General features: G+C 40.5%; 2 protein-coding genes across 5 annotated transcripts; one reads left to right on the top strand and one right to left on the bottom strand.

The window, feature by feature from the left end:
- Positions 1-1,217: 1,217 nt before the first annotated feature.
- Positions 1,218-9,293, bottom strand: LOC308330527 (splicing factor U2AF 35 kDa subunit-like). Of its 2 annotated transcripts, none has more exons than XM_080785420.1 (8): positions 9,221-9,293; positions 8,593-8,680; positions 5,414-5,480; positions 4,583-4,659; positions 3,505-3,603; positions 2,578-2,711; positions 1,780-1,872; positions 1,218-1,683 (listed from the first exon to the last, which is right to left on the bottom strand). In XM_080785420.1, exons 1-8 carry the CDS (start codon positions 9,262-9,264, stop codon positions 1,434-1,436), a joined length of 852 nt encoding a protein of 283 aa, XP_080641546.1. In that variant the 5' UTR covers positions 9,265-9,293; the 3' UTR covers positions 1,218-1,433. The 2 variants fall into 2 exon arrangements, with proteins under 2 accessions (XP_080641546.1, XP_080641547.1); XM_080785421.1 differs by having other exon boundaries at positions 4,583-4,632.
- Positions 9,294-9,903: 610 nt separating this feature from the next.
- gabpa (GA binding protein transcription factor subunit alpha) lies at positions 9,904-16,427 on the top strand. Of its 3 annotated transcripts, none has more exons than XM_080786387.1 (10): positions 9,904-10,544; positions 12,296-12,398; positions 12,508-12,652; positions 12,807-12,891; positions 12,984-13,208; positions 13,438-13,632; positions 13,741-13,797; positions 14,246-14,368; positions 14,979-15,171; positions 15,637-16,427. In XM_080786387.1, the coding sequence occupies exons 2-10, from the start codon at positions 12,322-12,324 to the stop codon at positions 15,866-15,868; spliced, it is 1,332 nt and encodes a 443-aa protein (XP_080642513.1). In that variant the 5' UTR covers positions 9,904-10,544; positions 12,296-12,321; the 3' UTR covers positions 15,869-16,427. The 3 variants fall into 3 exon arrangements, with proteins under 3 accessions (XP_080642513.1, XP_080642512.1, XP_080642511.1); XM_080786386.1 differs by having other exon boundaries at positions 9,904-10,915; XM_080786385.1 differs by having other exon boundaries at positions 9,904-11,456.
- The last annotated feature ends 284 nt before the right edge of the window (positions 16,428-16,711 follow it).

Here is a 16,711-nt window from a genome sequence, read left to right as displayed (position 1 = left end):
GCGCACAGCCAAAGAGCAGTGCCAGTAACACTGACGTGTTTACGGTAGTTTACCAATTCAAGTGTATTACCGGCATTGTATGATACAATTTGTATCAATATTCTGTTGATAGGCAACAGTTAGCTCTGGTCCATAGCTCTAATGCGTGCATTAAAGCTATGTTACTCTCAACTTCCGCCGCTCGCATGAATGCAGACCAGCCTCTACTCTTTGGTGTAAATAAAAAGGTTTTTGCTACTCACCAAAACAAAGGCGAGTTGTGTCATTAGAAAGCCTACTTTCCTTAGTTAGTGGACGCACTCTGAGCCCCCCACCACACGTATAAACTGTACTTTTTTGGCCAAAAGGGGATTTTGTTTCCACTGGGAAAAAGATATTTTTAGTTACTCCGCTGCGCCCTCTACCGATATTGCCCAGAGAACTGCCTCATAGAGAATATTTTTCCTCCGGTGAAAACAAATCCCTTTGACCAAAAAGTACCGTTTATACGTGTGGTGGGGGGCTCAGAGTGCGTCCACTAAGGAAAGAAGGCTTTCTAATGACACAACCCACCTTTGTTTTGTTGAGTAGCAAAAACATTATTTTTATTTACGCCAAAGAGGAGAGGCTGGTCTGATTTCGATTTAAAATGGAAAGTCCCATAGCCTTACTGCGCAGGGCAGAATCGTAGAAGCAGTAGAAGGCTATGGACCAGAGCTAGGCAACAGTATGACTTTTATCTAATTTGATCCCAGCCAACACGAACGAAACCAAACTAATTTTATAGTTTATGGTAATCATTGCCAGATGTTGCTCCAACATGTGATCTCGCTTGAGTTTTATTACTATACAATCATCATAGTCAGACTCAGAAGGGTCTGGCAAACTTAACCTAAAAAAAGTATTTGTCATAGAACCAGTAGTGTCAAACTACTGAATGTTTCTTCAAAAACACCCAGACACAAAATAAAAACACACGGCTATCTCGATGGTGACATTTCTCCAAAAAAAAAAAAGGAATGTGTAACAAAACAAACGAATAAGCAACTTTGCTACCATCAAAATACTGGAGAGCAGAGGTCAGTGATATCACTATGTAAATAAATAAAGTGTAGGGCAGCTCCACATAAGACTGTAATGAAAAATGATTGTTGCTAAATCAACTAGAAGGGAGAAATAATTTAAAACTGAACTATCAAAAACTATGCATTCCGAATGAGGAAAAAGAGGGAGTCATATTCAATACAAATCTTTTAAATTTAATGAGACATTATTTATCACAAAAAAAAATCATTGATAAAAGAAAAACAAGTTTGTCACATTTTGGTCATTCATGACACCTTTCCATTACATTAGGCTGGAGTTGAACTGGGAGAACAGAATAAAAACTGAGGCGGTTGAATACAGGGGTAGATGTAAAAAGGTGTGAGGAGGGCTTTTGGCCTCATCTCCAGTTAGAACCTTCCGGAACGCTCCCTGTCTCTTGAGCGGCGTCTCTCGCGGTCACGGCCACCTCCACCACCTCCTCCTCCTCCTCCTCCTCCACCACCACCACCACCTCCTCTTTCTCCTCCACCTCCTCTTTCTCCTCCACCTCCTCTTTCTCCTCCACCTCCTCCTCCTCCACCACCACCACCTCTAGGCTTCTCCCTTGAGCGGGAACGCCTCTCTCTGGAACGAGACCGAGACCTACCGGCGTGTCTGCTGTGAAGGAGAAGAAAAGGAAGTGTTATGAAACAGCTTTAAAAAATGTTTTGTGCACCAAGAATTGGTTTCAGAAATGAGAATTTTTTTCTGTACCCCTTCCTCCTGCGTCCATAGAGGTCTCTCCTAAGTTCACGGGAGATGGGTTTCAGATGCATGAAGTTGCAGAAGCCACCACGGGTGCACTCTCTGTGGAGAAAGAGCATCGCAGTTTAAGGGCATGAGGGAAAAAAAAAAGCAGGAAAACATCAATGTCACAGAAGAATCTTAGGCTATGTTCATTCAGAGTAGCCTCGGAAACACAGACGATTTTATTTCCAGGGAGGAAAAAAAAAGTCTGGGGCTGAGTTCAATTCAGCATACAGTAGGGCAAACGTTGCTGTCTCTCTGCCGATTTCTGATCGCCTGCACCTTTGTTAAATTGACGCAGACACACCTCTCTCTCTCTCTCTGTCGCTCTAATTAATTAGTCTCGTGTCCTATGCCATAGAAAGCATAGTGACTGACAAATCCAATATTTGTACTATTGGACTCAGATTGGCTTATCGAGTCTGAACAGAAAAAAATCATTCCTGTGTGAAGTGAGCGGTGCAACTATACATTTGTTATAGTTACTATACTGTAGTCTGTATACTGTATTGTAGTGCACTGTGCTTTCTGCTGTAGCGTACTCTGTCACTTCACACTGTACTGTACTCTACTGGCCACTTTAGGTGGTGCAGCTTTCCATGCTTGGACATACATACACAGACACAAGACACAGACACAGCTCCGTAATGGAGCCGAGGCACCGCTCAACAAAATTGAACAAATGGGAGTGATGTGTGGTAAAGATGTCTTAATATGGACACTGAAAAGTTCCAGTGCACAAAGATTCTACACTGCAGTACTGACCCCATTTCATACTGGCGACAACAGGCTTCTCTGAAGTCTGTGACTGGGGACAGTTCAGCATGGACGGCTTGTGCATTGAACCACCGGTTATTTAGGTCCATCACGGCCTTCTCAGCATCCTCCTCGCGGCGGAACTGTAAAAATAAAAATGTAAAAGTGTAAACAGCATATTATGCCTATCTCTGCTGTCGGGAGGAAACCTCTTAACTCCAATATCTTCATTTTTCAGGAAATGGAAAAGATAATATTACATTTTTCAGAAATTGAATAATATTTATATTTATATTTTTTGAAACAAAGGAATACTGCCTCATCAAAGTTGGTATTGTGACTTTGTATATTATCAGATACTTGCATGTGTCATTATATTATCACCACTTTACCCGAATAGAGCTCAAACTGAGTTAGGTGGTTTGATCTGTCAAGACAGTTCTTATCAGACAGAAAAACCTCTTAACTCCACTGACAATGGATCTCCAAGTTTGATTATCTCACACACACACTTTTATTATCTGTCTGTCTGTCTCTCTCACTCCAGGGCTTAAAGCCAAAAAGAATCCCAAGACTGAAAATGCTTTTTTGCAAATCTACACTGATGCCATTAAATGACCCCTATGAAATCCTCAGGACTGAAATCAGTCCCCAGGACTGAGAACTTTAAGCCCTGCTCTCACTCACATGTACGCAGTTTGAGGATCAAATGGAGTTGAGGTTCTTTCAGAAGCGCTTTTTGATACTTTCCATTGGTTCATAACAACACAGACTTGTTCAGGGTGTTCAAATTAAAGTAGCATCGATTTATTAAGGGAAAAAAACCCTTCAAAAATAGAGTTATGAGGTTTCCCCTCGACAGCAACAATATCAGTGTTCAATGCAGAAATAAAAGGGTGTGTACGTGCATCGAATGCACACATACACAAAACCAACCTTCACATACACGTTCCCAACCAGGTGGTCTCCGAGGTTATCGCACACGTTCATTTCCTCCACCTCTCCATATTTCTCTTCCATTTCTGTGAAGACCTCCTAGAGGAGCAGATACAGGAGAGAATGCAAAATAGATGACGCAACAGTGACGTGTATGAATATATTTAGGAATTTAGTGCAGCAGTCCACCTGACATGATCCTACTAATAGGTCCGATCTTTAAAATTGTAATGACCTTTTGTTAACTTAACATTTGACAAATAATCGAAGATTCTGCGCGTGGCTGAGGAACACACGTGGGCCATAAAGAAAAAAGTCCCCCCCTGCACCTTGGTAGCCACAGAAATGTCTTGAAATGCTTTTGCATGTGATGTGACAGACAAGACAGTGCACCTTTCATTTTATTCCTCATACAAAGATGCCATTGCCTGGCCCTACGTATATCTCAAGTGGTCAAATAAATATTTGATTAAGGAATATAATATGCCTTTTGTATTCTTTCTGCATATAAGCAAAATGTAGATTTTCATGTTAGACATTGAGGGAAATTAAGATTATCTATATTTAAAAGGAAAAAAGAGAAAAGAAAAAACGCAGCTTATCAACTTATCACACGGGCAGACGCACCGATGCAGTCTACCATTCATTGTAATAATTACAATAATTATGCCATCCTTGTTAGCAGGAAAGAACAAGTGACTCATCGCATCCAACAGACACTGACACTCCTGTATTACGACCAGAAATTCTATAGTTCAGTATTGAAGATCTGGTGCACAAAGTAGTAAATATTCTAAATAATTTTACTTTACTTGCGTCTAGGACCGCATCCCAAGTTCCCAACTAACATTCTAAATGTTAGTTGTGCTTATCTGCTGTGTTTCCAACCACTCTGCAGACTGGATATCTCCAATCCATCTTTAAAAACAGGCGTTTTATGACTGCACTTGAAAACAAAAACTAAATTATGACTCTACTTCTCGCAATAGACCAACAAAAAAAAAAGCGTTGGAAATCTGGCAGGGGAACCCATTGCAAACTCACTTCCTGTAGCACTCTATAGTAGGCAAGCACTCACCTCAAAGAACTCATCATAGTGCTCCTGCATCTCCACATCACTGACAGCACCTAGTGTCAATAGTAGAGAATTACACACTAACATTAGTTAATAAAAATCCATCTTCTGATGATGCATTAATTTTAGTACAACTACCAAAACATTTGGAATGTAAACTTGTGATTAGACTGAACCTTTAAAAAGGCAGTATCTATCTTCTTCTATCACCGACTACTTGATTTCATATTTATAGCCTTCACACAACAATACCCGGAACCTTTGGTAAATGTTCAACTCAGTCTCAGTGCTAGAATTTCAGGAAGTAATATTAATATCTGGAGTGTCTCCAAGCCAATAAAGAGAAGTACAGTATTACCCAACATGCACAACATGAAATGGTAAATGGTGCATGTATATAGCACCTTTATCCAAGGCTCTTTACAGAGATTGTGCATTACATTCACCCAGTCACACACCGACGCCGGAGGAAACCATGCAAGGCACCAACCTGCACATCGGGAGCAATTAGGGGTTCAGTGTCTTGCTCAAGGACACTTTGACACCAACTCTGGGGGAGCCCGGGGTTTGAACAGGGAACCTTGTGATTCCCATCCAGTCACTCTACCCCTGAGCCACTTCCACCCCATTACACTAACATTACTTTTCTCTGTGGGTGGGTGTAGGAAGTAACATTACATTCAGTATCACAAAATCGTCAAGTATTGGCAGGTGATCCTATGTGAACAAGTGTTCCATTTATGCATTCAGATCTCCAAAAGGTAATTGTCAAATAAAGAGAAAGGTAGGCGCATGAAAAAGTGTGTTTGGGACCCAAATGGGTGCAAAACTTACAGTTCAAACCATCAGCTGACTGGGCACTGTTTTGAGGGTTACGGTAAATGTTCAAGAGGGCAATTGTCTGAAATACAAAAAAATTACATTAGTGCGATTTGGTTTTAATTTGACATAAAAAGGCAAAGACTCAAAAATTGTCTCCATAAAGGCCACAAAAATTTACATAAGAAAAAAATATCATCATCCACTGCACTGGTCCAGGCTGCTGCAAATCAGAAAGCACAAGTGAAAATCTCAGAATGTTAAATATATATACCAAAGTATATATATATATATTTCCTCTCAGTCAGAGGGATGGATTGCTGAGGTAGAGAGCAACTTACATCTACCATCAGCTCAGTACTTACCACATGACTCAGTTACCCAAGCCATGGTACTCATTCAGAGTTGGCAGTGCTTGTGATCAAACCTTGACCGAGCTACCCGGACACATCTTTTAGCGTTTTGAGAGAAAAGAAATCTTAAAATGTGAATGCAATATAATTTAATATGCAAGTTATTAGCATCCACTCTGAGATTTTCAACTGAGAAAGACAACATTACCCATTGTATGGTACAAAACAAAAACACCCTTCAGGCAAAATATTACAATCAGAGAGGTAGTACTTACTATTTACAAAACTTAGTCTACATGTACATTATCCAAATTATCATCTACTAGAGCGCTGCCCGTTGGAGTCTCTACAGCAGTGACCGTTGCGAACTGGCCTACTCTGAACGATGCCCCAACCAGATATTATGTCTGTGTCCCTTTTATGCCCATATATGGAGTTGCTTCAGGCATGCGCAAAAATGGAGTCTACTACGCAGACGTAAGAATGATGTAAGAACAGGCCAGCTCCATATATGGACCCTGGGCATGGGCACTGTCCAGAGCCCGGGCGGACGTCTTTTTGGGCCGGTTCTGGACAAACGTGGGTCGGACCGACTCGACACCAGGCACTGCAATCCCTGTGGTGGTGTGGAACGCGCGTGTCGGATTTGTTCGGTTGGGGGGGGGGGGACCGGTTCTCGAGTTACGTGGATTACAACAGTACACACAGACTGCATTTTAGATTGATGTAATAAATATATAACAGATGCTAGGAGAGCATCTATGCAATCTGGGAATCCACCCGTAAAATAAATAATTTAACCTCTGGAGCAAGCTCTTTCAATAACAGACACTGAGGCTTCCGGTCGTGACCCTTTTTGATAATTTTGACCGCTCTCTGGTTCTTCCTGTGTCTACAGTCTGACCAGTAACGGCACTGCAAAAGAAACATGAAGTCAACAGATGAGCGGTTTGATAGTTATTTTGTATGTTGCTAAAGTACACAAAATTCCATATTTAAAACCTCTTCAGCACCTTTGTCTGAGGTGCTTGCTAGAACGGCGAGATGTGCTTACATAAGTTTTGTTTTTAATTGAGGAACACCGCACCGGCACACCCTAACATTTTTTTGGGAGAGGGGAAGGAGCAAAAATGTTTGCGTATTCTATTTTTTTTCTGCCAGCCTGCACCTGGGCATCAATCACTAGTATAAGTATTCCCCGCTTTAGCACCCCCTGCTACCAGTACTGAGACCAACCCTCCAGAGCAATGCATCCGCTATTAGATGCAGAACTTTTAAAAAAAAAGCAGCGGGATTCAGCGGGATTCAGCTAGAATGAAAACCTGGAGGGCTGAGAGAGGACTGGAGCAGAGGCACTTACAGTGGGAGCCGTCGGCCGTCAGTTCACTGTTTTGGGGGTTACGGTAGATGTTTTGTATCAAGATGGTCTGCAGAGGGAAAAATAAAGATATATATTTATAAAAAATAAATGTATTATCTTCCCCCAGAACTACATTTGCAGACTTTGAGGATTAAAGTTTATCATCCAGGACCTAGAGGAACCTGGTAGTGATGGGAATGGAGGAGGGCGGTCTCTGACCCATACGACCTTAGGAAGAGGATGGGGATACTTCTTGGACCTAGAAGCTGGTAGTAAGTTGGGGCTGAAAATTCCTGGACTTAAAACTTTGAAAGAAGAAAATGACACCAAAAAGATGTAGAGGTTGCCAGTACTTGACCGTCTTTGTAGTTCATTCCACTTCTGGGACGATTATGTCTTATGCCTGAATCCAGGTTTGCACACTCGAAGATGAGCAGGACAAAATATGAAAATATCTACCAAAGATTCTCCCAACATTTGGTTACCTGAATGATACCAGACACCCTATATAAAAAAAGTCTACGCTAAGGTGTTTGAAGACCAGCAGACAACTTGGAAAACACAAAGGAAACATCCATTTTAAAGTATTAGTGAGTGTGTGTGTGTGTGTGTGCGTGAGAGAAATACACTATATAATATACAACCCCTCTGTGAAACTGTAAGTTCTATCGATTAGAGCCAGACCGATAAACAGTTGGCCAATATTGGCTCATGGATGGCAGACATTAAGCGCTTGACGTAGTTTGACAGAGCAACTTTTGTCGTAGTTTGATTTTTAACTTTTGTTTCTCACACTTTAAGTTTGCTTATTCTGTATGTATTATAGTTACACAGCTTAAACTGCATACCTTTGTCACAAACAAAATTGAGGGACCCATGCTAAAAGTGAGCATGCAAATATCAGATATTGATGAAATTGTTTTACAACCAAAATTGGTATTGGCAACAAAACTTCATCTCTTTACATGCTATAGTAACAATTTAGTATAGCAGACAGCAAATAGTGCTTACTTACAGTAAGTACACTTGCAAAGCTTAGCAAAGAAATGCTAACAAAAACAGTATCTTACTTTGATGTATTATAATCATTACACTTAATTACTACACCAGCAAGCTGTAAGCATCTCTTACATTAGCAACTTCTTGATTATCACATTGAAAGTTATTAAAATTAACAACTTCAAGAGAACTGGAAAAAAGTTTTAGATTGCACGATGCCCACATGGAAGCCGAGTGTCCTTAAATTAAAAGTTAAAAAGTTAGGCAGCATTATTAGAAAAGGCCATTTACATGTTAAAAGATGGAGAGAAATGCATTATGGAAAATATAAAACAGTAAAATATAATTTAAGATAACCTGCTCATAAAAACGTATAAAGCAGAATAATTAACACAAAGTACTAAATAGTGTAAGTATGGCTATATTACATTATTAGTTTGCACTACATTTCAGGACTAGTACACTACATTTCCTCAACTTACCTGGCTGAAAGTGGGCTTGTTGTGCAATCTCGAGCAGCGGTCGCCATGTCGACAGGCACCAATTTTAAAATAAAAGGAGCAGTTCACCCTTTAGAATAAGACAATAATGAAAATGGTGAGGTACAGAAATTAATGTTCTTCTGGTAATAATGTACGATTCTCTAAATGTAGATTACTAGATTCCGTTTCATTTCAAGGTCTTTAGGACCTCAACAACTTGAGGCGGTTAGTGGCTAGTTGTCTTCATTCATTCGATTGTCCCAAGAAAAAAACGTGCCTGCTAATTCCCACAATTATGTTTGATAGTGGTAATTTCACCTAGGCATATTATACTAAATATACTTAAGTCTCTTTAATTTACATTTTAACACAGTTGTGAAGCAATACTACCAAAGAAAGTAAACACATGCATGAATTTGAATTAAGAGGTTATACGTTGCGTTAGCATTAGCGAGCAGTAGCATGAGCTACTTAGCATCAGTCTCTGAATGCTAGTCTTAACTTTAATCCAACCAGCCAGTTCTTGCATTATGATTATCCATGATAAGATACGTCCCAGAGGAGAAACAAAGTATGAACGGAAGAAGAAAAGCATACGATAGTAAAGTTATAACTCGAATTTACTCACTTATCCTTTTCTGTGCCGAAAATGGACGCCAAGTATTCCGCCATCTTGGATGGATGGTGCTACAACAATGGGCGCTCTTCCGGCTTGATATTTTCAGAGTAAGAGGTGTTTACGCATGGTAAAGGTTCCCAAAGTGTGGTCCGGGCGGGGAGCCGGGGACTCCTTGAGGGAGTTCCAGGGGGTCCCCAGCTAAATGGACCCTATTTGGTTCTATTTGTACACTCAGTTAAATTAACTTTGATTTGATTTTACAATATACATTGGGGTCCCAGAGATAGAAATGGGGGCCGTATAGCCTAATTCAGGTCAAACAGGGGGTTCTTTAAATGAAAATGTAACTGCTAGTGCTGTAAAAATCTTCTCTTATGGGGGTCCTTGGCATATATTTTCTAATGGGGGTCCGCAGGCTAATGAGTGTCAGTTTGGGGGTCTTTGACATGAAATGGTTTGAGAATCACTTTTATGCTGCGAATGTTGATTGATTGATTGCTTTATTAGACATTTACAGCACAAGGTACAGTCAGACATTTGCCCTAAAAGGATAACACAAAAAGTCCTGAGGATGTTTCCATTGCGGTACTCTGTATTCAATTCTTCAACATATTATAAATAACACCAAAATACAGTATCAACAATGTAAAACATTTGTATTGTTGTATACATATAGGTAAACTACTATATGTAATCAGGGATTTATGGAATTAGAACATAATTCCATTGTGAGTGTGTCTGCGTTTTCAATTCAAATGAGCTTTATTGGCATGAGAAAACAACATGTTAGAAAAGATACATATATGAGAGATTTAATAACCATATTGGCCCCTACTTGAACTTGTGTGTACTATGTGAATTGAGGGAATAGACTCAATAGAGGAAAACTGAATTGACTGTGTATCACTGTTGATCTGTTCATAGCTTCCCACTCTGCAAGCTCTGTAAACATTCAAAACACAGCCGGTCATAGTCCATACTATAAAGGCAATTCTATAATGCATTCAAACTAAAACAAAGGGCCACAAAATCTGACAGGTTTATAAAAGTTTATTTTGTTTTTCTATTTCCAATAATTAAGCAACAAACTTAACAAAACCCCATGTCGAAATTTCAGTAATACAGAAAATAAAATAAAATAAAAATTGACAGCATTGATTTGACACATAATTCTGTCTGGGTTCAAGTCTCCTCCCCCTCCTCCCGTGTGATGATGATGACCAAAACTTGCATGAATAATACGTTGGACTGGCCTGGCTAACTGGGGCTGTTTCCTTAAAAGAAACTGGAATATATGATAAGATAATTGTTCGGTGCATTGTTATCTGAGAAGGTATGACAGTTTGCAAAGCTTCAGTGATTCATTTGTACATAAATAAATCCAGGAGAGAGTGTACTAGGTTTCGATCCAGGTTCAGAGACGCACTCTCTTCCCGCTCTGCTGCTGTAGAGAATCCAGCCAACCCACAATCTGCTGGAAGAGGCCGCCTACCGAACAACATTAGCCACAAACGAGGCTAAGCTAGCGCTGACTGCCTGCTACAGACAGGGATCTTTCCCGTCGTCTTGTTAAAAAAAAAAAGACACCCGTCTTGGGGTTTCAACTGAATATCCGAGCTAATCTAGGTAGTTTGTGAACTTGGCTAACATTAAAGAAGTTGTCCTTGTTTGAGATCTCAATCAGCTCCAGTGGGGGAGAGAGAGAGGTAGGTAGCTGCTGCCCGCCGCGTCCCTGGACAACAACAACAGGTCGTATGACTGTACGGCTTCGAAATGCATGCGACAAAATGTCGCGTTTCTTTAATCCTTCTCGATGCAGTTACGATTCACGATGCTTTTCCCCCGTCGTTGTAGTAGTGCCAAAACGAACCCACGGCCATGAGCTCTGCATTTACAGTGACAACGTGCCTGGTATTTCGTCGCGCCCGCTCTCGGAAGTCTTAATAACGCTGTAAACCTAGCCAGGATTTCCGGCTCCTTTCCATTTGCCCTATGCTGTTTTGTTTCCGTTTATTCCATTTCCGTTTCAAAAAAGTTTTCTACATTCAAAGTTGGCCTGTGTTTTTGTTCGAATCTACATAAATGTACGGCGCGATGTGCTTGAACGATGATTTTAAGTGTTGTTTGGTACACCGGGGAGCGACGGACGGCCGTGCGGGCGACGGGCGTGTGGTCTCGGCTCCTACAAAAGTGGAGCTCCGTGTCTCGGCGTGGTGGAGGACCAGACAACAACCGAGCGACACGTGTAATGTGTCCAACTATTATAGCAACATATTTCTATATTTCCAACTACATGGAGGTTGTTAAGACTCCCCTGCTTATAGTTTTTTGTACAATAATGGCCTAGCATTTGGCCTTTCGACGTGAGTGAAGCCTCGCCCTCGAGTTGGCTAACGTTAGCACTTAAAGCACACTGTAAACTGTCCCAGACGGCCAATGATGAGTCGAGGCTGAAGCGGCCCTTCCATTTCAAACTGCTTTGTACTACATTGTTATTACACAATAGCATACAGCGATCCAAAAATTCCAAACTATTCTCGAATGCTTTGTAGTAGCATTACATGTGAAAAAATAAATAAAAAAATAAATATATATTGATTTGATTGATTGAAATATGTATTACTGTTAACTGTGAGTGGATGACCCAATAAAGCATTACAGTTGTTTACAAGAGGCTCCACCTTCAATTCATTAAAATATATATATTATCAGGACAGCATTATCATTTATATGCCGACTCTATCACATATATTATTTTATTACCTTTTTAATTGATACCCAGATGATATTTATTGATATCAATCTGTTTTTGCAAATTAGTTCCCTGTAATCCACAGCATCATTCTAGGCCACAATGGTCTGGTGGATGAAGGTGTATTTTAAAATGTGTCACTGTTATGGCATTGCCAAAAAATCTGCATTTCCACTGAATTGGCACCGGGTAAAAAATGGTTTACAAAAATCGTAAGAAAATAGCATTTCCTAATGTAACAAAGTTGATCCTATGTAGTGGAATTGATAGATGGGTTCAGTTTTTTCTGTTATGATTATTGAATGATAATGAAATATTTAACATTCTCACAGCTTGCCTCTTGGGCGCCTAAAAGAAAATGTCTAAAAGCGAGACCGAAGAGATGATAGAGATTGAGATTGATGGCCAGGATAAACAGGAGTGCCTGGAGGAAGGGTGAGCATTATGAAATTAGAATATGCCTAGTCCATACAGGATTCCCATTATTTGAAATAAACCTTTTCCCCTCTAAATATATGCATTCCTTCTGTTATTTCCCATGTAGTGTTGAAGAACATACCATCACTGCTGCAGATTTGATCCAGCAAGATATTGACATCAATGAGCCAATCGGCAACTTGAAGAAGCTCCTAGAGCCCCGTATCCAGGTGTCACTTGATGCATACGAGATCTGCCTACAAGACATACAGGTAGCAAAAAAATGCAGAACGGAATATCTGCCATAAGACAGTTTTCCCTTTGTGTACTGATTTTTATTTTCAAAGAAAGATTTCCTTGTGTTATGGATGATTTAAAATAATTTAAATATCACCTCTCGTTCACCTCTTCCTATCTTTTTTTTAGTTGCATCCTGATCACAGCCTCTTTGATCAGGGAGTGAAGACTGATGGCACCGTGCAACTCAGCCTGCAAATCATAACCAAACCAGGTATAGATTTGCTTAAGTACCATAATATAGTAGTGACAAATTGTTTAAATAAGTATAAAACCACTCCCGTATATGCTTATCTTCTTGCCCAGGTGAGGAGAAGTTGAACATCCTGGAAATTGTGAAGCCAGTGGAGACGGTGGAGGTGGTGATCGATCCGGATGCGGCGGGCGAGGATGGCACTTTGATGGAGGAGGGACAGCTCATCGCCGTGGAGCGCTCTGCCCTGAATGACGACACCTCGGAACAGGTGACCCGCTGGGCTGCGGCCCTGGAAGGCTACCGCAAGGAGCAGGTCCGCCTGGGAATACCATATGGTAAGGAACGCTCGCAGGAATGTTGCACAGTAAAATCCTCAGTGTTCATTTATCCATTTGAAACTCTTGAGAGTGTACTAACATTTATACACTCAGGGTTAAATGAACACTCAGGATTTTGACTGTGTATACAGTGATAATGATAAGTATACCACAATGAGAGATAAAGATCTGCTCTGAGTGTTTTGTATTCAAGTGTGAATTTGTGTTTCTTATATCCATTCTTCAGACCCAGTTCTGTGGTCAGCTGACCAGGTGATCCACTGGGCTGTGTGGGTCATGAAGGAGTTTAATATTGACGAGATGGAGGTAGGGGGAATCCACATCCCCGGACGAGACCTCTGCTCATTCAGCCAGGATGAATTCCTTCAAAAAGTACCCAATGGAGAGATACTCTGGAGCCACCTTGAACTGCTACGCAAATGTAAGTCAGAAGGGGTTGGGTTTTTAAAGGGGCCTCAAAAAACTGTGGTGAACTTGGTCAACATGAATTGGATGGGCTTTGACCTTATCGTTTTCGTCTTTATTTCAGATGTGTTGGCCAGCCAGGACCAGGTTGGACAGGATGGTGCTGTCACCATTGATCAACGTAAGGCCCTTCCCAAAAATGAAATGAGTTGATATGATATGATTCATAGTATCCCTTTATACGACACATTTGTGAGGCATTTCATTTTATGACTTTTATTATTTATTTTGGTCTGTTTCTGAACGTGAAAAGGAGCCAGATTAAAGCTTAAAACAAATAGCCTAATAATTCATCATTTTTGACTTGGCTAATTATAGGTCAAGGTCAAGTTTATTTGCATGTCCCAAATTGGGCTAGGCTCTAAAAACTCAGTTAAACATACAGAAGACAAGAACAGACAAATACAGAGTACTTATAGTAAACTTGTATTATGAAGATAAAGACATTGCTGTTAAACATTTCTTCTGATTGGAAATGATTGAAATAATTCTGATCCAGAAATGTACAAATTGTTTTGAATGTTAAAATACTATAAATTTGCTTTGGTTCTGTCTGTATGTGGCTCCAGCTGTGCAGATAATCCCAGCCCCAGTGAGTCAACCTAACATAAAGGTGTTGAAGCAGAACCGTGCCCCCAGAACTCCTCGCATCTCAGGTGGTGAGGAGCGCAGCTCACCTGGCAACCGCACAGGTACTCGTAATAAACAAGAACACTTTATACAGAACACTCTATACAGTGCAATATGCATACACTGTGTGTGTAAGAGAGAATGTAATTCTGGCAGAAATATTAAACGTTCCAACTTTTGCATAGTATGTGTACAGTGTATATAATGTGTGCATATGTGTGCCGTCTAAGTACAATATGGTGTCATTTTGTTGAGGGTGTGTGAGGGGTGTCATGTACAATTGTGTGTATATAGCTGCCTCTGTGTATGTACAGTACTGTAGTAGGCAAATAGTTGGATATTTAATTTGACTGGATATCTTTGCCATTTAGCATGCTACCACAAACTGCTGTTTTCAGGGAATCTAGGAATATAATACATAGTACATTTTAGGAAAAAAAACAAAAACACTATACAACTATACTTCAAAATGTTCTTTATAAAAGGTATATTTTTGCCTGAGACAGGCAATAACTCAACGCTCACAGTTTGTAAAAAGTAAAAGCCCATGTACGTGAGGTACATACTGCATGCTAAATAATGCAAATGTTTCAGCAAAGTGATGCCATTCTAGGGATGAAATGTCAGTAGATATTTCTCATATTAATACTAGATGTATTTCACCGTTACTAGGTAACAACGGTCAAATTCAGCTATGGCAGTTTCTGCTGGAGCTGCTGACCGACAAGGATTCAAGAGACTGCATCTCCTGGGTGGGCGAGGAAGGGGAGTTCAAACTCAACCAGCCGGAGCTTGTGGCTCAGAAATGGGGCCAGCGTAAGAACAAGCCCACTATGAATTACGAGAAACTCAGCAGAGCCCTCAGGTTTGTGTAATATTTGGTCTCCATTTGTGTTAAAAAAAATAATCTCAAACAATCTTTAATATTTTCAATAGAGGGTATGCGCATGACATCATCATCATACCAGGAAGTTATGCGGGAATGCCTGAGTGGCAAAAAACTACTTTCTGGCCTTGACAGCCCATACAACAGAAAAGTCCTGTTTCATTGCATGAAATGAAATGACTTTTAACAACATTAAATTCACTTTGTCACTCACTTTGCCACTCGATTTGCCACTCGGTCTGTCATTCACTATATGCATGCACATACTCTCTAAATACTATCACTTCTCACATTCATGCGTTTGTTTTGATATACTGTATATAACCTATACAAGTTTTATTTAATAACAAGTATAATAAATGGAGACTCCATACAAGAGTACTTGTAGCAATTTAACATGCCTCGTATGTGTGGTAATTCTTGTTCTTCCATATTCTTACCTAGGTATTACTACGATGGAGACATGATCAGCAAGGTACAAGGCAAGCGCTTTGTGTACAAGTTTGTGTGTGACCTGAGGACTCTGATTGGCTACAGTGCTGCGGAGCTCAACACATTAGTGACAGAGTGTGAACAGAAGAAGATGGCTCGGATGCAACTGCATGGGCTCGGAGCGCTCGGTCAGCCCATCACTACAGTGACGCTGTCCACCACTGCAATGGACAAGGACAGTTGAAGGAAGCGGGGCACGGTGCTTCTTTGACTGCTCTGGGCATAGTAGGTTGCCGTCTCCCACTCATCAGCAAATTGGTTGACTCGTTCCTGTAAGGCAATGATCTCTAATCCTTGAGAAGAGTGGATTGACAACTTAGAAGAGTGGGGCCGAGGCAAGCGGAGTGCGCCTATAAGTTGCTTTTTCTGTTCTTTTATTCTTTCTTTTTTGTTTTTTTCTAACCCAAGGAGAGAATCTTGTTCAGGTGAGAATGCGTGTGACGTGAGATGTTTTGAGATGAGAAACCTCACTATTGTACGTGTGTACTATTGTACGTGTGTCTGGATGTTTGAATGTGAATCGACAACCCAACTTTGAGCTCTGCATCATATGTTCCGTCTGTAGCTTAGCTTTGTTTCCATTGTATATACCGGTACTCCATGTTTTTGATAGCCACATGGGCAATTGTATTTTCATATTTTCCATTCATAGAGGATCTGTTTTTGTATTTTTATTTGGTGTCTTTTCCCTATATTGTGGACCCTTTTCGTCCACCAGGGGGAATAAAGTGGAGAGCATTTTTCTTAATGACTAGGATTCTATTCATTCAATGTTATAAAGTAGCTTTACTAGCTTTTAAGAGGTGCGTGCACACACACACACACACACACACACTTATTTATTTTTCCTCCAATAAATCCCTAGTAATAAAAACTCAGAAACAAGAAAAAGTGCACCTTGGAGCCAGGTCAGGTAGGTTATTGTGGGCCAGCAATGTTCAGAAATCAAACATGATGTTTGGTCAAAATCTAGGAGTAGCCTAATATCTCAAAATCAAGCCTCCTGGTGGTGCTATAACGGGACAAT

The sequence above is a fragment of the Protomyctophum bolini genome (genome assembly GCF_963924005.1).
Source record: "Protomyctophum bolini genome assembly, chromosome: 16".
Taxonomy (NCBI): Eukaryota; Metazoa; Chordata; class Actinopteri; order Myctophiformes; family Myctophidae; genus Protomyctophum; species Protomyctophum bolini.
This window is presented reverse-complemented; position numbering and strand designations above follow the sequence as displayed.